General features: G+C 44.7%; 1 protein-coding gene across 1 annotated transcript in view; it reads right to left on the minus strand.

Annotated features, from left to right (window-relative positions):
• LOC137376647 (guanylate-binding protein 2-like) overlaps positions 1-22,420 on the minus strand; it is an 81,966-nt gene that overhangs the window by 53,741 nt on the left and 5,805 nt on the right. Inside the window, exons 2-3 of the mRNA XM_068045604.1 lie at positions 14,867-15,060; positions 4,928-5,055 (exon numbers count right to left, since the gene is read on the minus strand). Coding sequence (XP_067901705.1) covers positions 4,928-5,055; positions 14,867-15,059 — 321 coding nt within the window. The 5' untranslated portion in view covers position 15,060. The remainder of the gene's footprint in view (positions 1-4,927; positions 5,056-14,866; positions 15,061-22,420) is intronic.

Genomic DNA, 22,420 nt, shown 5'->3' on the forward strand with positions numbered 1-22,420 from the left:
GGGCTGCCTTTAAAGAATAAATTACTCAGCTACAGTCAAGATATATTCCCACAAGGGGGAAAGGTAGGGCAACCAAAGTCAGACAAAAGAGATAGAGAGTAAAATGAAGCAGAAAAAGCGTGCGTATGAAGTGAGAATGAGGCTGAATATAAAAAGTCCAGAGGTGAAGTGAAAAAGGAAATAAGAGAGGCAGAGAGCATGAGAAGAGACTGGTAGCTAACATAATGGGAAATCCAAAAGTCTTCTATAGGCATATAAATAGAAAAAAAAGTAGTAAAAGAAGGGGAGGTGCAGATTAGCGACCAAATAGGGGATCTACGCATGGAGACAGATGTCATGGTTGAGGTACTAAATCATAGAATCATAGAATAGTTACAGCACAGAAGGAGGCCTTTCGGCCGATCACGTCTGTGCCAGCTCTCTGCAAGAGCAATTCATCAAGTCCCACTCCCCCACCTTTTCCGTAACCCAGCAAATTTTTTCTCTCCAGATAGTTATCCAGTTCTCTTATGAAAGCCACAATTGAATCTGTCTCCACCAGACCCACAGGCAGTGCATTCCAGATCCTAACCACTCGCTGCATAAGTGTTTTTTCCTCATGTCACCATTGCTTCTTTTAAATGAGTAATAAATGAGTTTGTCAAGAAATGCAAGCTTTCCACGACTGAACATTTCAACATATTTATTCAGGAGATGTGCTTCTTTTAAATGAATAATAAATGAGTTCTTTGCATCTATCTTTACCAAGGAAGAAGATGCGACCAAAGTCACAAGGACCAGATGGGATGCATCCTAAAATGCAGAGGGAAGTAAGAGTGGAGATTGTGGAGGGTCTGGCCACAATCTTCCAATTCTTCTTAGATTTGGGGATGGTGCCAGATGACTGGAGAATTGCAAATGTTGCCTGGAACTTGCTGCTCACAAAGATGGTGGAAGCGGAAATGATCAATGACTTCAAGAGGAAGTTGGATGGCCACCTGAGAGAAGTAGACTTGCAGGGCTACAGGAATTGAGCCGGGAGCGGGACCGACTGCACAGCTCCATGGAGAGTCGGCATAGACCCGATGGGCCAAATGGCTTCCTTCGATGCTGTAAATGACTCCATCGTACACTTTGGTAGGAAGAACGAGGAGAGGCAATATAATCTGCAGGTTGGGGAAGGTTTAAACTAAAATGGCAGGGGGATGGGAACCTTTGCAAGGAGTCAGAGGAGGGGGGATCAAAGACGAGAACAAAAGACGGTAAGGGGAATAAGAAAAGTGATAGACAGAGAAATCAAGGGCCAGAATCAAACAGGGCCACAGTGAAAAATAGTGGGTCAGTTCCAAGTAATGTTAAAAAGACAAGCCTTAAGGCTTTGTCCCTCAACGCACGGAGCATTCACAATAAAGTAGATGAATTAATCGTGCAAATAGATATAAAGAGGTATGATATAGTCAAGATTACGGAGATGTGGCTGCAAGGTGACCAGGGATGGGAAATGAATATCCAGGGGTATTCAGTATTTAGGAAGGACAGACGAAAAGCAAAAGGCAGTGGAGTTTCATTGCTGATTAAAGAGGAAATTAATGCAATATTGACAATGTGGAATCTGTATGGGTAGACCTGAGAAACACTAAGGGGCAAAAAACATTAGTGGGGGTTGTATATAGACCCCCAAACTGTAGTGGTGATGTTGGGAATGGCATTAAACAGGAAATTAGAGATGCATGCGATAAAGGAACATCTATAATTATGGGTGACTTTCATCTGCATATAGATTGGGCAAATCAAATTAGTCACAATACCGTAGAGGAGGAATTCTTGGAGTGTATATGGGATGGTATTCTGGACCAATGCGTTGAGGAACCAACTAGAGAACAGACCATCCTAGACTGGGTATTGTGAAATGAGAGAGGAATAATTGACAATCTAGTTGTGCGAAACCCCTTGGGGATGAGCGACCATAATATGATAGAATTCTTCATCAAGATGGAGAGTGATGTAGTTGATTCTGAGACTAGGGTCCTGAATCTTAGTAAAGGAAACTACAAAGGTATGAGGCGCAAGTTGGCTATGATGGATTGGGAAGTGTTACTTAAAGGGACGACAGTGGAAAGGCAATGGCAAACATTCAAAGAGTGCATGGATGAACTGCAACAATTGATTATTCCTGTCTGGCGCAAAAATAAAACAGGAAAGGTAGCCAAACCATGGCTTACAAGGGAAATTAGAGATAGCATTAGATCCAAGGAAGAGGCATATAAATTCACCAGAAAAAACAGCAGACCTGAGGATTGGGAGCAGTTTACAATTCAGCAAAGGAGGACCAAGGGATTTTTATTTTTTTATTTTAGAGATACAGCACTGAAACAGGCCCTTCGGCCCATCGAGTCTGTGCCGGCCATCAACCACCCATTTACACTCATCCTACATTAATCCCATATTCCTACCACATCCCCACAATTCCCCTACCACCTACTGATACTAGGGGCAATTTATAATGGCCAATTTACCTATCAACCTGCAAGTCTTTGGCTGTGGGAGGAAACCGGAGCACCCGGAGGAAACCCACGTGGTCACAGGGAGAACTTGCAAACACTGCACAGGCAGTACCCAGAATCGAATCCGGGTCACTGGAGCTGTGAGGCTGCGGTGCTAATCACTGCGCCACTGTTAATTAAGAAGGGGAAAATAGAGTACAAGATCAAGCTTGCAGGGAACATAAAAACTGACTGTAAAAGTTCCTATAGGTATGTGAAGAGAAAAAGATTAGTGCAGAAAAATGTAGGTCCCTTACAGTCAGAAACAGGGGAATTTATTATGCGGAACAAAGAAATGGCTGACCAACTAAATGCATACTTTGGTTCTTTGTCACAAAGGAGGACACAAATATCAGACCAGAAATGTTGGGGAACACAGGGTTTAGTGCGAGAGAAGAACTGAAGGAAATCAGTATTAGTAGAGAATGGTGTTGGGGAAATTGATGGGATTGAAGGCCGAAAAATCCCCAGGGCCTGATGGTATGCATCGTACAGTACTTAAGGAAGTGGCCCTAGTGGATGCATTGGTGGTCATCTTCCAAGATTCCATAGACTCTGGAACAGTTCCTACAGATTGGAGGGTAGCTAATGTAACCCCACTATTTAAAAAAGGAGGTAGAGAGAAAGCAGGGAATTATAGAACAGTCAGCCTGACGTCGGTAGTGGAGAAAATTCTAGAGTCCATTATCAAAGATTTTATAGCAGAGCACTTGGAGAACAATGGTAGAATCAGACAGAGTCAGCATGGATTTACGAAAGGGAAATCATGCGTGACAAATCGACTAGAATTCTTCGAGGATGTAACTAATAGAGTTGATGAGGGGGAGCCAGTGGATGTGGTTTATTTGGACTTTCAGAAGGCTGTCGACAAAGTCCCACATGAGAGGTTAACGCGTAAAATTAAAGCGCATGGGATGGGGGTAGTGTATTGCGATGGATAGAAAACTGGTTGGCGGACAGGAAACAAAGAGTAGGGATAAATGGGTCTTTTTTCTAATGGCAGGCAGTGACTAGTGGGGTACCCGCAGGGATCGGTGCTAGGACCCCAGCAATTCATAATATATATTAATGATTTAGATGAGGGAACTAAATGTAATATCTCCAAATTTGCAGATGACACAAAACTGGGTGGGAGGGTGAGTTGTGAGGAGGATGCAGAGAGGCTTCAGGGTGATTTGGACAAGTTGAGTGATTGGGCTAATGCATGGCAGATGCAGTATAATGTGGATAAAATGTGAGGTTATTCACTTTGGTGGCAAAAACAGGAAGGCAGATTATTATCTGAATGGCTATAAACTGAGGGAGGGGAATATGCAGCAAGACCTGGGTGTTCTCATACACCAGTCGCTGAAGGTATGCATGCAGGTGCAACAGGTGGTAAAAAAGGCAAATGGTATGTTGGCCTTCATAGCGAGAGGATTCGAGTACAGGAGCAGGGATCTCTTGCCGTAATTATACAGGGCCTTGGTGAGGCCACACCTGGAACATTGTGTGCAGTTTTGGTCTCCTTATCTGAGGAAGGATGTTCTTGCTATAGAGGGAGTGCAGCGAAGGTTTACCAGACTGATTCCTGGGATGGCAGGAATGACGTATGAGGAGAAATTGAGTCGGTTAGGATTATATTCGCTGGAGTTCAGAAGAGTGAGGGGGGATGTCACAGATACCTATAAAATTTGAACATGACTTGACAGGGTAGATGCAGGAAGGATGTTCCCGATGGTGGGGGAGTCCAGAACCATTCAGGACTGAGACGAGGAGAAATTTCTTCACCCAGAGAGTGGTGAGCCTGTGGAATTTGCTACCACAGAAAGCAGTTGAGGCCAAAACATTGTATGTTTTCAAGAAGGAGTTAGATATAGCTCTTGGGTTTAAAGGGATCAAAAGAAATGGGGTGAAAGCAGGAACAGGTTACTGAGTTGGATGATCAGCCATGATCATAATGAATGGCAGAGCAGGCTCGAAGGGCTGAATGGCCTACTCCTGCTCCTTTTTCTATGTTTCTATGTTTCCTGACATCTAGGGTCATTAATTGATTTGGTGCAAAATTAAAATTTAAATATTCGGTTTCCCGATGATCAATTAAATGGTTAAGGAAAAGCATTTATCAAAACTGGCACAGTAATTTTCCTCCCCCACCCAGAGGCAGACATCCAACTGTGTTATAAATGGCATGGACACCCACCCACAGTATTTAACTATCCTTTACCCTGAGAAATAGGGTGGAATCAGGAATGAAAATAATAATTTGCAGAAGTCCTGTTGTACTATACTCATTGTGTTGAACAGAGCTAAACAAACCCCTACTTGTTTTATTCCTTCATATTGAATAAGTGTCCATTTATTGATATGGTATTACACATGTAAATGCTGTTCTTCATATGGCTGTGAAAATAAAACTCGTGTACCTTTTCCACATCTCCAAGACCTTCCGTGTCTAACAGTACCATGCAGTGATCATCCTGTTCTGGATGTGGGAAACACCAAATCCAGATTCCCTTTGTCTGGGACTGTACATTTGATGCAGTTGAAAACCCTGATGAAACATAATAAATAATATGCTTTATGAAAATTATTTAGTATACATGTCAGTTTTCTCAGTCATAATACTCTTCTGACTTAGTCAGAAGGTAGTGGTTTCTAGGCCAATCCCAGGATTTATCCACAGGATCTAGGCTGTCACAATGTACTCCTGAAGGAATGATGGTCTTTTAGAGATGGCATCTTGCAGGTAGAATGTTAAAACAAAGATTCATTTGCCTGTTCTGGTGGACATAAATATCCCTCAACAACATGCTTTCCTCAACCAAAACTACCAAAGATGAGATATTCTGATTGCCTAATAAGTTAACAACTGCAGTGTTCAATATCATATGACTACCAGGATAGAAACATAGAAAATAGGAGCAGGAGTAGGCCATTTGGCCCTTCGAGCCTGCTCCGCCGTTCAATACGATCATGGCTGATCGTCCAAACTCAGTACCCTGTTCCAGCTTTCTCCCGTATCCCTTGATTCCTTTAGCCCGAAGAACTATATCTAACTCTTTCTTGAATATATTTAATGATTTGACCTCAATTGCTTTCTGTGGTAGAGAATTCCACAGGTTCACCACTCTCTGGGTGAAGAAATACCTCCTCATCTCAGTCCTAAATGACTTACCCCTTATCCTTAGACTGTGACCCCTGGTCCTGGACTCCCCTGCCATCGGGAACATCCTCCCTGCATCTAGTCTGTCCAGTCCTGTTAGAATTTTGTAGGTTTCTATGAGATCCCCTCTCATTCTTCTAAACTCTAGCGAATACAAGCCTAATCGACCCAATCTCTCTTCATACGTCAGTCCTGCCATCCCAGGAATCAGTCTGGTGAACCTTCGCTGCACTCCCTCCATAGCAAGAACATCCTTCCTCAGATAAAGAGACCAAAACTGCACATAATACTCCAGATGTGGCCTCACCAAGGTCTTGTATAATTGCAGCAAGACATCCTTGCTCCTGTACTTGAATCCTCTGGCTATGAAGGCCAACATACCATTTGCCTTCTTAACTGCCTGCTGCACCTGCATGCTTACTTTCAGCGACTGGTGCACAAGGACACCCTGGTCTCGCTGAACCTCCCCCTTTCCCAATCTGTCGCCATTCAGATAATAATCTGCCTTCCTGTTTTTGCCTCCAAATTGGATAACCTCACATTTATTCACATTATACTGCATCTGCTGTGTATTTGCCCACTCACTCAACCGGTCCAAATCACACTGGAGCTTCTCTGCATCCTCCTCACAGCTCACACTCCCACCCAGCTTTGTGTCATCTGCAAACTTGGATATATTACATTTAATTCCTTCATCTATATCATTAATATATATTGTGAATAGCTGGGGTCCTAGCACTGACCCCTGCGGAAGCCCACTAGTCACTGCCTGCCACTCGGAAAAAGACCTGTTTATTCCTACTCTTTGTTTCCTGTCTGCCTATCAGTTCTCTATTCTTACCTTACCCCCAACTCCATGTGCTTTAAATTTGCACACTAATCTCTTATGTGGGATCTTATCGAAAGCCTTCTAAAAGTCCAAATACACCACATCCCCTGGTTCTCCCGTATCTATTCTACTAGTTACATTCTCAAAAAATTCCTGTAGATTTGTCAAGCATGATTTCCCTTTCGTAAATCCATGTTGACTTTGTCCGATCCTGTCATTGTTTTCCAAGTACTCTGCTATTACTTCTTTTATAATCGACTCTAGCATTTTCCTTACTACTGATGTCAGGCTAACTGGTCTATAATTCCCTGTTTTCTCTCTGCCTCCTTTTTTAAATAGTGGGGTTACATTAGCTATATTAGGATGTTAGGGGTGAGCCTTTGGTTTAGTGGTAGCATTTCCATCTCGGAGTCAGAGGGCAAAGGTTTCAAACCTCACTTCAAACAGTCCAGGAGGGTGGAGACTCTACCTTTGAGTTCTGGGTTGACATCCAGCAGGACAATTTTCCTGATGGGTGCCCTCCCGACTGTTGAAAGGGTGGGTGAGGGGATGCAGGAGAAAGGGGATTGAGGAGATGGTTAGCCATGAAGCAGGGAAGAGAGAGTCAGCAAAGGGTAGAGAATCTCAAAGAGAAAGAGATAAGGGGAGCAGAGAAGAAGTAAGCAAAGGGATAGTGAAGAGAAATATTTGTATTTATATAGCATCTTAGCACATCCCAGAGCTTTACACTGAATGGTTTTTGGAATGATTGAGGTGATGTGGGTGAACACAGAAAGATCATCCTGAAAGAACACAGTTATTCTTGACAGTGTTGGTCAAAAGAGTAAAATCCACCAGCAGACTGGAGTAATTTCTTTTTCTTTGGGATCTTTAACATGTAGCTGAAGCACGAGGACAGAGAAGCAGGGTTTTGGTTCTATGTCTCATTTAACATCCAGAACCTTCCCAGTTCCTTTAGCACACAGCCTAGTGATATAATAGATTATGATCTAGAAGTGGTTTTGAAAAAAATGGATACATTCTGTGAAGAGGAGAGATTGCCAATTGGTAGGGGAATTTAGGTGGAGTACAGAGAGTTTCAGGGAAATGTTAGTGAACATCATAGTGGAAAGCAGTCGTATCAAGGATTCAGAGAGAGATGGAGCAGAAAATACAGAATATAGGGGCAGTGGGGATCGTGTTGATAGAAAGATTGTGAGAAATGGAGGGCAGGAGGAGGCTCAGTAGATGGGTTTGATTTGAAAAAGTCCTTGAGTAGTGTGAAGGAAGACTCACCACGTGCCTTGGTGACTCAAGAAGCTTGACATCATTCAGGATACAGCCGTCCACTTGATCAACCACTGTACTCAATATCCTCCCCTCTATTTCTGACTCACTGGCTCCAGAGATGCAGTGTATTATTAGGATATACTACAGCAACTCGTTAAACCTATTTCCTCAGCATCTCCCAACTATGTGACCTCTACCATCGAGAAGCAGTAAGATCATAGGAACACCATCACCTTTAAGTTCCCCTGCAAGTCACAAATCATTCTGACCAGGACGTATACAACGGTTCCTTTATTGTTGTTGGGTGCAGATCCTAGAACTCCTAATCCAACATCTTCTACGGGACAACTTCACAATAGGATTTTTGCAATTCAAGGAAAAGCCCACTACCACCTTCTTATGACAACTAGGGGTCATCGAGTCATAGAGTTATACAGCACAGAAACAGGCCCTTCGGCCCATCGTGTCTGTGCTGGCCATCAAGCACCTAATTATTCTAATCCCATTTCCCAGCACTTGGCCCGTAGCCTTGTATGCTATGACGTTTCAAGTGCTCATCTAAATACTTCTTAAATGTTGTGAGGGTTCCTGCCTCTACCACATCTTCAGACAGTGTGTTCCAGATTCCCACCACCCTTAGGGTGAAAAAAGATTTCCTCAAATCCCCTAGAAACCTCCTTCCCTTTACCTTAAATCTATGCCCCCTGGTTATTGACTCCTCTACTAAGGGAAAAAGTCTCTTCCCATCGAACCTATCAATGCCCCTCATAATTTTGTATACCTCAATCATGTCCCCCCCTCAGCCTTCTCTGCTCTAAGGAAAACAACCCTAGCCTTTTCAGTCTCTCTTCATAGCTGAAATGCTCCAGCCCAGGCAACATCCTGGTGAATCTCCTCTGCACCCTCTCCAGTGCAATCACATCTGTCCTATAGTGCGGTACCCAGATCTGTACACAGTACTCCAGCTATGGCCTAACTAGCGTTTTATACAGCTCCATCATAACCTCCCTGCTCTAATATTCTATGCCTCGGCTAATAAAGGCAAGTATCCCATATGCCTTCCTAACCACCTTATCTACCTGTGCTGCTGCCTTCACTGATCTATGGACAAGAAGACCAAGGTCCCTCTGTCCCTCCGTACTTCCTAAGGTCCTACCACCCATTGTATATTCCCTTGCCTTGTTAGTCCTCCCAAAATGCACCACCTCACACTTCTCGTGATTAAATTCCATTTGCCACTACTCCGCCCATCTTACCAGCCCATCTTTATTGTCCTGTAATCTAAGGCTTTCCTGCTCACAATTTACAACACCACCAATTTTCGTGTCATCTGCGAACTTACTGATCATACCTCCTATATTCATGTCTAAAACATTAATGTACACTACAAACTGCAAGGGTCCCAGCACCGATCTCTGTGGTACACCACTGGTCACAGGCTTCCATTTGCGAAAACAACCCTCTACCATTACCCTCTGTTTCCTGCTACTCAGCCAATTTTGTATCCAATTTGCCAAATTATTTTTTTTTTATTCATTCATGCGCTGTGGGCGTCAGTGGCTAGGCCATTCCTAATTGCCCTTGAGAAGGCGATGGTGAGCTGCCTTCTTGAACCACTGCAGTCCATGTGGGGTAGGTACACCCACAGTGCTGTTAGGAAGGGAATTCCAGGATTTTGACCCAGCGACAGTGAAGTAATGGCTATATAGTTCCAAGTCAGGATGGTGTGTGACTTGGAGGGGAACTTGCAGGTGGTGACGTTCCCATGAATTTGCTGCCCTTGTCCTTCTAGTTGGTAGAGGTCACGGGTTTGGAAGGTGCTGTCTAAGGAGCCTTGGTGTTTTGCTGCTGTGCATCTTGTAGATGGTACATACTGCTGCCACTGTACGTCAGTGGTAGAGGGAGTGAATGTTTGTAGATGGGGTGCCAATCAAGCGGGCAGCTTTGTCCTGGATGGTGTCGAGCTTCTTGAGCGTTGTTGGAGCTGCACCCGTCCAGGCAAGTGGAGAGTATTCCATCACACTCCTGACTTGTGCCTTGTAGATGGTGGACAGGCTTTGGGGAGTTAGGAGAAGAGTTACTCAATGCAGGATTCCTAGCCTCTGACCTGCTCTTGTAGCCACAGTATTTATATGGCTACTCCAGTTCAGTTTTTGGTCAATGGTAGCCCCTAGGATGTTGATAGTGGGGGATTCAGCGATGGTAATGCCATTGAATGACAAGGGGAGATGGTTAGATCCTCTCTTGTTGGAGATGGTCATTGCCTGGCACTTGTGTGGCATGAATGTTACTTGCCACTTATCAGCTCAAGCCTGGATATTGTCCAGGTCTTGCTGCATTTCTACACGGACTGCTTCAGTATCTGAGGAGTCGCGAGTGCTGAACATTGTGCAATCATCAGCGAACGTCCCCACTTGCGACCTAATGATTGAAGGAAGGTCATTGATGAAGCAGCTGAAGATGGTTGGGCCTAGGACACTACCCTGAGGAACACCTGCAGTGATGTCCTGGAGCTCAGAACATTGAGCTCCAACAACCACAACCTTTGTGCTAGGTATGATTCCAACCAACGGAGAGTTTTTCCCCTGATTCCCATTGACTTCAGTTTTGCTCGGGCTCCTTGATGCCATACTCGGTGAAATGCTGCCTTGATCTCAAGGGCAGTCACTCTCACCTCACCTCTTGAGTCCATGTTTGTACCAAGGCTGAAAGGAGGTCACGAGCTGGGTGGCCCTGGCGGAACCCAAACTAAGCATCACTGAGCAGGTTATTGCTAAACAGGTGCTGCTTGATGGTACTATTGATGACACCTTCCATCACTTTACTGATGATTGCGAGTAGACTGATGGGGCGATAATGGCTGGGTTGGACTTGTCCTGCTTTATGTGTACAGGACATACCTGGGCAATTTTCCACATTGCTGGATAAATGCCAGTGTTGCAGCTGTACTGGAACAGCTTGGCTAGGGGTGCAGCAAGTTCTGGAGCACAGGTCTTCAGTACTATTGCCGGAATATTGTCAGGGCCCATAGCCTTTGCAGTATCCAGTGCCTTCAGTCGTTTCTTGATATCACGCGGAGTGATTCGAATTGGCTGAAGTCTGGCATCTGTGATGCTGGGGACAACGCAAGTAGTCCTCTGTTGTAGCTTCACCAGGTTGACACCTCATTTTGAAGTATGCGTGGTACTGCTCCTGGCATGCCCTCCTGCACTGTTCATTGAACCAGGGTTGGTCTCCTGACTTGATGGTAATGGTAGAGTGGGGGATATGCCGGGCCATGAGGTCACAGATTGTAGTTGAGTACAATTCTGCTGCTGCTGATGGCCCACAGCGCCTCATGGATGCCCAGTTTTGCATTGTTAGATCTGTTCGAAATCTATCGCATTTACACGGTGATAGTGCCACACAACACGATGCACGGTATCCTCAATGTGAAGGTGGGACTTTGTCTCCACAAGGACTGTGCGGTGGTTACTCCTACCAATACTGTCACGGACAGATGCATCTGCGGCAGGCAGATTGATGAGGACGAGGTCAAGTATGTTTTCCCCTCTTGTTGGTTCCCTCACCGCCTGCCGCAGACCCAGTCTAGCAGCTATGTCTTTTAGGACTCGGCCATCTCAGTCAGTAGTGGTGCTACCGAGCCACTCTTGGTGATGGACATTGAAGTCCCCCACCCAGAGTACATCCTGCGCCCTTGCCACCCTCAGTGCTTCCTCCAAGTTGTGTTCAACATGGAGGAGTACTGATTCATCAGCTGAGGGAGGGCGGTAGGTGGTAATCAGCATGAGGTTTCCTTGCCCATGTTTGACCTGATGCCATGAGACTTCATGGGGTCCGGAGTCGATGATGAGGACTCCCAGAGCAACTCCCTCCCTACTGTATGCCACAGTGCCGACACCTCTGCTAGGACTGTCCTGCCGGTGGGACCCCTGGATCCTGTGAGCTCTTACCTTCTTAACCAATCTCCCATTTGGGGCCTTATCAAAAGCCTTACTGAAATCCATGTAGACTACATTAACTGTTTTACCCTCATCTGCACATCTAGTCACCTCCTCAAAAAATTCAATCAAGTTAGTTAGAGACGATCTCCTCCTGATAAAGCTATGCTGACTATCCCTGATTAATCCCTGCCTCTCCAAGTGGAGAATAATCCTGTCCCTCAGAATTTTTTCCAATAGTTTCCCTACCACTGATGTTAGACTCACCGGCCTGTAATTACCTGGTCTATCCCTGCTACCCTTCTTGAATAATGGTATCACATTCGCTGTCCTCCAGTCCTCTGGCACCTCTCCCGTGGCCAGAGAGGATTTGAAAATTTGTGTCAAAACCCCTGCTATCTCTTCCCTTGTCTCACATAACAGCCTGGGATACATCTCATCTGGGCCTGGGGATTTATCCACTTTTTAGCCCACTAAAACAGCTAATACTTCCTTTCAGTGCTAATTTGTTCAAGTATATCACAATCCCCCTCCCTGATCTCTACACCTACATTGTCCTTCTCCATAGTGAACACAGATGAAAAGTATTCATTTAAAACCTCATCTATGTCCTCCGGCTCCACACACAGATTGCCACTTTGGTCCCTAATGGGCCCTACTCTTTCCCTCGTTATCCTCTTGCCCTTTATATACATAAAATGCCTTAGGATTTTCCTTTATCTTGCCCGTCAAAGTTTTTTCATATCCCCTCTTCGCTCTCCTAATTACTTTTTAAGTACCCCCCCTACACTTTCTATACTCCTCTAGTGCCTCCGCTGTTTTCAGCGCTCCGAATCTGCCATCAGCCTCCTTTTTTTTCCTGATCCAATCCTCTATATTCCTTGACATCCAGGAATCCCTGGACTTGTTGGTCCTACTCTTCACCTTAACGGGTACATGTTGGCTCTGAACCCTCATTATTTCCTCTTTGAATGACTCCCACTGGTCTGATGTAGACTTTCCTACAAGTAGCTGCTCCCAGTCCACTTTGGCCAGATGCTGTTTTATCATATTGAAATCGGCCTTCCCCCAATTCGGTACCTTTATTTCTGGTCCATCTTTGTCCTTTTCCATAACTACCTTAAATCTTACAGAGTTACGGTCACTATCCCTGAAATCCTCCCCCACTAACACTTCTACCACTTGTCCGGCTTCATTCCCAAAGATTAGGTCCAGTACTGCCCCTTCTCTTGTAGGACTTTCTACGTACTGGCTCAAAAAGCTCTCCTGGATGCATTTTAAGAATTCTGCCCCCTTTAAGCCTTTTGCACTAAGACTATCCCAGTTGATATTAAGTAAGTTGAAATCCCCTACTATTATTACCCTATTATTTTTACACCTCTCAGAGATTTGCCTACATATCTGCTCCTCACCCACACCTTTGAAAGAATTAAAAAATTAGCTTCTCTAATCTTGAATCAGAGATAATGAATGAGGGATAAGTGGTGACAAAGAGGCGTGTGGGGTTTCCTTTACCATCCAGGATCACTCTAGAAGAATAAAAATATTTGGATATATTATAGGGTTTGACAGGGTTGATACAGGAAGGGTGTTTCCCCTGGCTGGGGAGTCCAGAACCAGGGGACACAGTCTCAGAATAATAGGTAGGCCATTTAGGACTGAGATAAGGAGGAATTTCTTCACTCAGGGAGTCGTGAATCTGTGCAGTTCTCTACCCCAGAGGTCAGTGGATGCTCAGCCATTAAGTATATTCAAGACAGAGATCAATAGATTCCTAGATATTAAAGATACCAAGGGAAATGGGGATTGTGTGGGAATATGGCATTGAGATAGAAGATCAGCCATGATTTGGTTGAATGGTGGAGCAGGCTAGAGGGGCTGAATGGCCTATTCCTGATCCTATTTTCTATGTTCCTATTTACTGAACTTCCTAGGGTGCTCCATGATTGCCACCAGAATCTCCCACAGACGGCAACCGGGATACAGGAGAGCAAGCAGCAAAAGCACTTGTCTCCACTCCGAACTTGCCTGTGCACCATGAAGTTCCTGTCCATCCACTGATCCTCCAGCCAAATTCTGTCCCAGGAAGATGAGGAAATTCTAGGCTATTAGGGCGACTGTTATTGTTCACATTGACTGAGCATTGAATGTGATATTCTTACTTCATAAATGCCTGTTCATATTTGCTGCTGTGCTATCATCACCCAATGAATAAGACATTCCTTCAATGCTCAGTTCTACCCATACGGTGTCAGCAATCGCATTTACGGTGAACAGCAAGTACAAGTTCAGAGAGTTCAGAGAATCGTAGAATCAATACATCATTGAAGGAGGCCATTCGGCCTGTTGTGTCTGTGCCGGCTCTCTACAAGAGCAACTCAGCTAGTCCCACTTCCCTTCCTTTTCCCTGTAGTCCTGCAAATCTTTTCTCTTCAGATAATTATCCAATTCCCTTTTGAAAGCCTTGATTGAATCTGCCTCCACCTCACTCTCCGGCAGTACATTCCAGATCCGAACCACCCCTTCCGTAAAGAAGTTTTTCCTCATGTCGCTTCTTTTGACAAACTTTTCTTTGAGGAGAACAGCCCTAGCTTCTCCAACCTATCCAAGTAACTGAAGTTCCTCACCCCAGAACTACTCTCATGAATCTTTTCTGTACCCTCACTAATGCCTTCACATTCTTCCAAAAGTGTGGTGCCCAGAACTGGCTGCAATACTCCAGTTGAGGCTCAACAAGTATTTTATACAGGTTTATCATTACTTCCCTGCTTTTTTACTCAATACCCCAATTTATAAAACCCCAAGATCCATTTCTCAACCTGCCCTGCAACCTTCAATGATCTGTGTGCATATACTGCAAGATCCCTCCGCTCCTACACCCCCTTTAGAATTGTACCCTTTATTTTATCTTGCCTCTCCTCATTCTTCCTATCAAAATGAATCACTTCACACTTTTCTGCATTAAATTTCATCTGCCACTTGTCCACCCATTCCACCAGCTTGTCTTTGTCCTCTTGATGTTCTACACTATTTTCTCTGTTCACAATACTTCCAGGTTTCGTGTCATCAGCAAATTTTGAAATTGTGCTCTGTACACCCAAGGCTATGTCATTAATATAGATCAAGAGAAGCAAAGATTCTTTCACATGCTCATATTTACCATCCTTTTTGCCAGCAAGTCGGTTCAGCAGATATGATTTTCCTGTGCGGTATTTCCCAACCATGGCCACAACAACCAAGGGCTGATCTATGGTCTTTATCACATCCACAGCATCTTTACACACAGTCAGTTTTCCATCAGTTGAGTTCTTAACCAGCTGCATTGGAGATTCCATTTCTGTACAAGGTGCCATTCTGTTAACACAGACCACATTATATATAGGATTATCGCAGAAAAATACTAGTATATATAGTACAGCTATTAGCATTTGTAGTGGTACAGACAGATGGTCAGTGGTGTGGGTGGTTTCCACTTTTCTCCTCCCAATGGATCGCAATCCTGTTTTGTTAAAAATGGTGCATTTGTCCCTGAGGGTTTTGAGGGTCAACTAAACAGACAAATGACGGGTTTTCTTGTAGGTTAAAAAAGGTAACTATTATTTCAAACAATTCCTGAAATGGCTGCAACCTCACCCACACACATGTTCACACATACATGCATACACAAGAATCCATAGAGAGAAAAGAGTAGGATGCAATTAAAGTATAAGGTGATGCAAGAGCTCATGGTTTACAGAAAATGATTGAATCTTCTTGGGAGAAAAGTCATTTTTGAAGGTGCAGGTCTGGATATTTGCAGTCTTGAACTTGTTGAGGTGTAGTAGAGTTCTCGTGGTTAAATCTCAGCACAAATCTGGTTATGTGAATTTGGTTTACCTTCACAGATGGAGAGTCTCAAAGTCACTTTGTAATGTCTCTGCTGTAGTGGTTGTTCAAGGTGTTGTTCAGCAGGGCTCTTCTTGCTTAGCTGGATCTCTCACAGTCTCTGGCTGGAAACTGGCTTTCTGTGGTTTTGGCTTGATCTTGCCTCTCTCTCGAGAGGACTACCTTTAAGGTAAAAATCTGTCACATTTGACATTCTGTTAGGTAACACATGGCCCTCTCCTCTGGTGTAACGCACAATGGACCAGGCTATCGAAACCATGGTTACTTATTGATGTCTGTATAGGGAACATTCTGTTATAATGGTGCTACTTTACTACTATTCAGTTTGGTTTGGGTTTTGAGTCTGTCTGTCTCCAGAACCTTTTGTTAGCTCATTCATATAGGAGTCATCAATATACAATGGTGCTCCTTTCAATTTCCATGAGTTCTCCCCAGATCTATGTCAGATGAGGTTAGCAAGTCAACGGACGGAGGCGTGTGTCAATACCTGACCGCTACTCCATTTTGTCTGTGGTACAAGTGTCTATGTTCTGACAGTTCCGTTTCACAGTTGACTTTTTATTTTCATAATTCCTTCAATTCATTGTTTATTTAATCACAGCTCCTTCCCAGCATGACACAATGTTGTTAAAATCTGGCAAACAGGTGATATATTTCTTGGCAGCTTTTTACAAAATTTATTTCTTTGCTTCCTTCAATAATTTTTTTTATAGGCCAAATTGTGAGTTTAACTTTGCTGGTTTTCAATTCATTGTCTCAGAACTTGTCAACTTGACAAAGATTTCAATTCTTAATATGTGTACAACCCTAATGCAACTAACATTTGCAGAATATGTTATCCAACAACAGAAATAACTTGCTAGTTTGTCATAAATAGAGACATCTGATTGACATTGGTGGGTCTCTAGGATCCTCTGTGGCTCTCTCAGATCTGGGCAGCCGGTTTGAAAACCTACACTTTGAGGTGAGGTCTCCCGGTAATGGGGAATGTCGGGTCCCTGAAATTCCTGTACTTGCAACAATATATGATACTTGCACTGTGGAGGTGAATTCTGATCATTTGCAGGGCTGCCATCATGAGTTGGTAGAGAATAAATGCTACTTTTTGAATATAGCTGTTATTTAGGGGATGTGGTTGGTTGGAAGAACTCTGTAACTGCATTTTCTGTGAGGTGGGGAGTTAGGAGAAATCAGGAAGTGGTGTGTCTGTGAAAGTGGGGGCGGCTGGGAGAACTTGGCAAGTGTAGAGGTGGTTTTCTTTCGGAAGGCCAGTGCAGGGCACTGAAATGTTGTTGGTTTGCTCATGATGGCTCACACTTTTGGAAATGTTGCGGGTTTAACATCAATCCATACCCTGGAGCTAACGTAGCCTTCCTGTAACCAAAAGTCAAACATCTCTTTGCCCAGATAGGTAAACTTAACCTTTGAAGGAAGCTGAAGGACCAAGGGGATAGAAATGGCTATGATTCACCCTGTTTTATTGGATCCCTGTGTCTGCGTGGGTTTCCTCCGGGTGCTCCGGTTTCCTCCCACATGCCAAAGACTTGCAGGTTGATAGGTAAATTGGCCATTATAAATTGCCCCTAGTATAGATAGGTGGTAGGGAAATATAGGGACAGGTGGGGATGTGGTAGGAATATGGGATTAGTGTAGGATTAGTGTAGTATAAATGGGTGGTTGATGGTCGGCACAGACTTGGTGGGCCGAAGGGCCTGTTTCAGTGCTGTATCTCTAAACTAAGCCTGTAAGGAATCCAGCAATGATGCAGAAGATCCTTACAACACCTGTCACAGGTCTGGCAGCTCAATATTCTAGGGTATAGAATCTTCAGGCGTGACGGGGTGGGGGGAGGGTATAAAAGAGGAGGTGGTATTGCACTATTGATCAAGGAGTCAATTACTGCAGTAAGGAGGGATGATATCTTAGAAGGTTCCTCAAAGGAGGCCATATGGGTAGAACTTAAAAACAGAAAGCTGGAATCACTTGGCTGGGAGTGTACTACAGGCCTCCAAACAGTCAGGGAGAGATAGAGGAGCAGATAGGTAGGTAAATCTCAAAGAGGTGTAAAGATAATAGGGTAATAATAGTAAGGGATTTCAACTTCCCCAATATTAACTGAGTGCAAAAAGCTTAAAGGGGTGGAATTCTTAAAATGCATCCAGGGGAGCTTTTTCAGCCAGTGCATAGAAAGTCCAATAAGAGAAGGGGCAGTACTGGACCTAATATTAGGGAATGAAGTCGGACAAGTGGTATAAATGTCAGCAGGGGAGCATTTCGGGGACGGTGACCATAACTCTAAGATTTAAGGTTGTTATGGAAAAGGACAAAGATGGACCAGAAATAAAGGTACTGAATTGGGGGAAGGCTGATTTCAATATGATAAAACAGGACCTGGCCAAAGTGGACTGGGAGCAGCTACCTGTAGGAAAGTCTATATCAGGCCAGTGGGAGTCATTCAAAAAGGAAACAGTAAGAGTTCAGAGCCAACATGTACCCATTAAGGTGAAGGGGAAGGCCAATAAGTTCAGGGAACCCTCGATGTCAAGGGATATAGAAGATTGGATAAGGAACAAAAAGGAGGCTTCTGGCAGATTCAGATTGCAGAAAACAGGGCAGGCCCTAGAGGAGTATAGGAAGTGTAGGGGGGGGTACTTAAAAAAGTAATTAGGAGAGCGAAGAGGGGGCATGAAAAACACTGGCGGGCAAGATAAAGGATAATCCCAAGGCATTTTATAAGTATATTATGGGCAAGAGGATAACCAGGGAAAGAGTAGGGCCCATTAAGGACCAAAGTGGCAATCTGTGTGTGGAGCCGGAGGACGTAGGTGAGGTGTTAAATGATTACTTTTCATCTGTGTTCACAATGGAGAAGGACAATGTAGGTGTAGAGATTAGGGAGGGGGTTGTGATGTACTTGAACAAATTAGCATTGAAAGGGAGGAAGTATCAGCTGTTTTAGCAGGCTAAACGGTGGATAAATCTCCAGGCCCAGATGAGATGTATCCCAGGCTGTTATGTGAGGCAAGGGAGGAGATTGCAGGGGCTCTGACACAAATTTTCAAATCCTCTCTGGCCACGGGAGAGGTGCCAGAGGACTGGAGGACAGAGAATGTGGTACCATTATTCAAGAAGGGTAGCAGGGATAAACCAGGTAATTGCAGGCCAGTGAGTCTAACATCAGTGGTAGGGAAACTACTGGAAAAAATTCTGAGGGAGAGGATTAATCTCCACTTGGAGAGGCAGGGAATAATCAGGGGTAGTCAGCATGGCTTTGTCAGGGGGACATTAGGTCTAACAAATTTGATTGAATTTTTTGAGGAGGTGACTAGGAGTGTAGATGAGGGTAAAACAGTTGATGTAGGCTACATGGACTTCAGTCAGGCTTTTGATAAGGTCCCACATGGGAGATTGGTCAAGAAGGTAAGAACCCATGGGATCCAGGAAAATTTGACAAATTGGATCCAAAATTGGCTTAGTGGCAGGAGGCAGAGGGTGATGGTCGAGGGCTGTTTTTGCGAGTGGAAGCCTGTGACCAGTGGTGTACCATAGGGATCGGTGCTGGGACCCTTGCTGTTTGTAGTGTACATTAATAATTTAGACATGAATATAGGAGGTATGATCAGTAAGTTTGCAGATGACACGAAAATTGGTGGTGTCATAAATAATGAGGAGAAAAGCCTTAGATTACAGGACGATATAGATGGGCTGGTAAGATGGGCGGAGCAGTGGCAAATGGAATTTAATCACGAGAAGTGTGAGGTGATGCATTTTGGGAGGACTAACAAGGCAAGGGAATATACAATGGATGGTCGGACACTAGGAAGTACAGAGGGTCAGAGGGACCTTGGTGTACTTATCCATAGATCACTGAAGGCAGCAGCACAGGTAGGTATGGTGGGTAGAAAGGCATATGGGATACTTGCCTTTATTAGCCGAGGCATAGAATATAAGAGCAGGGAGATTATGATGGAGCTGTATTAAATGCCACAGCTGGAGTACTGTGTACAGTTCTAGGCACCACACTATAGGAAGGATGTGATTGCACTGGAGAGGGTGCAGAGGAGATTCACCAGGATGTTGTCTGGGCTGGAGTATTTCAGCTATGAAGAGAGACTGGATAGGCTAGGGTTGTTTTCCTTAGAGCAGAGAAGGCTGAGGGGGTTCCTGATTAAGGTTTACAAAATTATGAGGGGCATTGATAGGGTAGATAGGAAGAAACATTTTCCCTTAACGGAGGTGTCAATTACCAGGAGACATTGATTTAAGGTAAGAGGCAGGAGGTTTAGAGGGGATTTGAGGAAAAATGTTTTCACCCAGAGGGTGGTTGGAATTTGGAACGCACTGCCTGAAGGGGTGGTAGAGGCAGGAACCCTCACAACATTTAAGAAGTATTTAGATGAGCACTTGAAACACCATAGCATACAAGGCTATGCGCCAAGTGCTGGAATATGGGATTAGAATGGATAGGTGCTTGATGGCCAGTGTGGACACGATGGGCCGAAGGGCCTGTTTCTGTGCTGTATAACTCAGGCTTGCACGGTCAGGTGGGAGGACCTCTTCTTGCCATCGCTGGGGAAATAAACTCCCGCCTTTCCCTTGCAGCCTGGAGGAATATATCACTGAACAGTGGGGCCAACCTTACTCGGACCTCTGACATGATCAGAAGGATGCCTTGTGGGGCAGCTTGCTGAGTTTTAACTTTTTGAAAGTGCACAGAAGCATTTCTCCAGTGAGCTTCAGTAGAATGCAGGGAGACAGTAACTGCGGGGCTGGCAGATTTTTAAAGATGGCGCCAGCACCTGCTCCTACATCAGGTGACTGCATGAACGCCATCTCCTTTTCTGACCGTTCCACGTGACTGGGGGAGGACAGCCGCCCTTTAATCACGGCAGAGCAGCTGATCACGGGACGAGCAGGAACACCGCCATTTTGTGTAGTTGCTGCTGCACCTGGTGGCGTGATCATTAAACCCAGCCCACAATTTCCATTTGTTTCCTGTTGGGCTCACACAATTTATTTTTTGGTAAACTTTTCCCCTGAAAATCTCCAGCAAATGTGAGTCCCTTTCGAGGAAATCTGTGTTTTCACAGTTAGTTTCAGCTTTTCATCAGCTTTTATGCCACAGAGAGTTGGGTGAATGTCTATCACTGTCTATCTGTCACTTGGGTCTTGAATCACAATCTGAGCCACTTCTTACCAAACTCAAACTGAACAAGTGCAGAACAATGGAGAATTGTGAGGAATGTGGGTTTGGAATCGAGTTGATAATAAAATGTACTTGCTTGACACACATTAAATTTGGCATCTTATTTCACCAAAAGTTGCATTAAGCTTTACCAATAAGGCAGAACATTGAATAAACAAGTGTTTATTAAGACACACAAGATCACAAAGCTGGGACAAATTTATCCAGTGAAACAATATTATCCATGAGTATAGAACAAGCTGACAATAATCAGGGTTAAGTGCCAGATTTATAAACGCGTCTTCAGAATCACAGGGGGAGTTTTATACCCTCCCCTGCGACGGGTTTGGAGTTGGGGAGAGCATTTAATCAAACAGGATGATGGCGGGGGTGTGGGGGAGGGGGGGGGGCGTCCCTTCCACCTTCCTGCCTCCACCCCAATAAGACCATGGTGTGAAGGCCCATGGATGGCCTTCCTGCCCCGCCGCCAATTGACGCCCTTAAGTGGGGGTTGCTTGCCCGCTCCGGGGAGGGGCAGGGGCTCCTAATTAAAAGACACTTAGTGCCTGACCAAGGGATCCGGCATTGGGAAGGGAGGGGCCAGCTGAGAGTCACCCCCCTGCCCTTGCACTCGATCCCCCTACACCCCCCCTCCCCCGTGGCCCCCACCCCATGAAACCCCTCCTGCCCTGACTCACCTGTGGCCTGGGTCCATCGCCTCCAGTGTGTCCATTACCAGCAGTGGCGCTGCTTGGTAAAAGAACTACTGACCTCTGATTGGCTGACAGCTCTCAGTGGACAGGACTTCTGTTGTCAGGGTCCTTAATCCCAGGGAAAGCCCACCGCTGTCCACCGAATTGGCACGTAATGTGGTGGGCCTTCGCCAGAGGAGGCGGCATAATGCTTTCACTGGTGCTTCAGCCAGTGGCCAAGACAACTGTCACCCACATAAAACCCTCCAATAGAGTCATAGAGTGGCAACAGCACAGAAGTAGGCCATTCAGCCCTTTGTGTCTGTCCTAGCTTGCTGCAACAGCAATTTAGCTAGTCCCACTCACCTGTTCTTTCCACAGAACTCTGCAAATTTGTTCTCTACGGGTGCTTTTGAAATTGCCTCCATGACCCTTTCAGGCAGAACATTCCAGATCTTCATCACTCACTGTGTAAAAATGTTTTCCTCATGCCACCTTTGGTTCTTTTGACAATCAACTTAAAACTGTGCTGATTCTCGACTCTTCTGTCAATCTAAACAGTTTCTCTCTATCTACTCTGTCCAGACCCCTCATGATTTTGAACACCTCTATCAAATATCCTCTCAATGTTCTCTTCTGTAAGGAGAACAACCCCAGCTTCTCCAATCTATCCACATAACTGAAGTCCCTCAACACTGGAACCATTCTCGTAAATATTTTCTGCACTCTCTCAAAAGCCTTCACATCCTTCCTAATGTGTGGTGCCCAGAACTGGACACAATACTCCAGATGATGTCGAACCAGTGTTTTATAAAGATTCATCATAACTTATTTGATTTTGTACTTGCTGCCTCTATTTATAAAGCCCAGGATTTTGTATGTCTTTTTAAGAACTGTTCTCAAGCTGCCCTGCCAACTTCAACAATTTGTGCACATATACCCAAAGTCTCTC

This window comes from Heterodontus francisci, chromosome 13, assembly GCF_036365525.1.
Source record: "Heterodontus francisci isolate sHetFra1 chromosome 13, sHetFra1.hap1, whole genome shotgun sequence".
Taxonomy (NCBI): Eukaryota; Metazoa; Chordata; class Chondrichthyes; order Heterodontiformes; family Heterodontidae; genus Heterodontus; species Heterodontus francisci.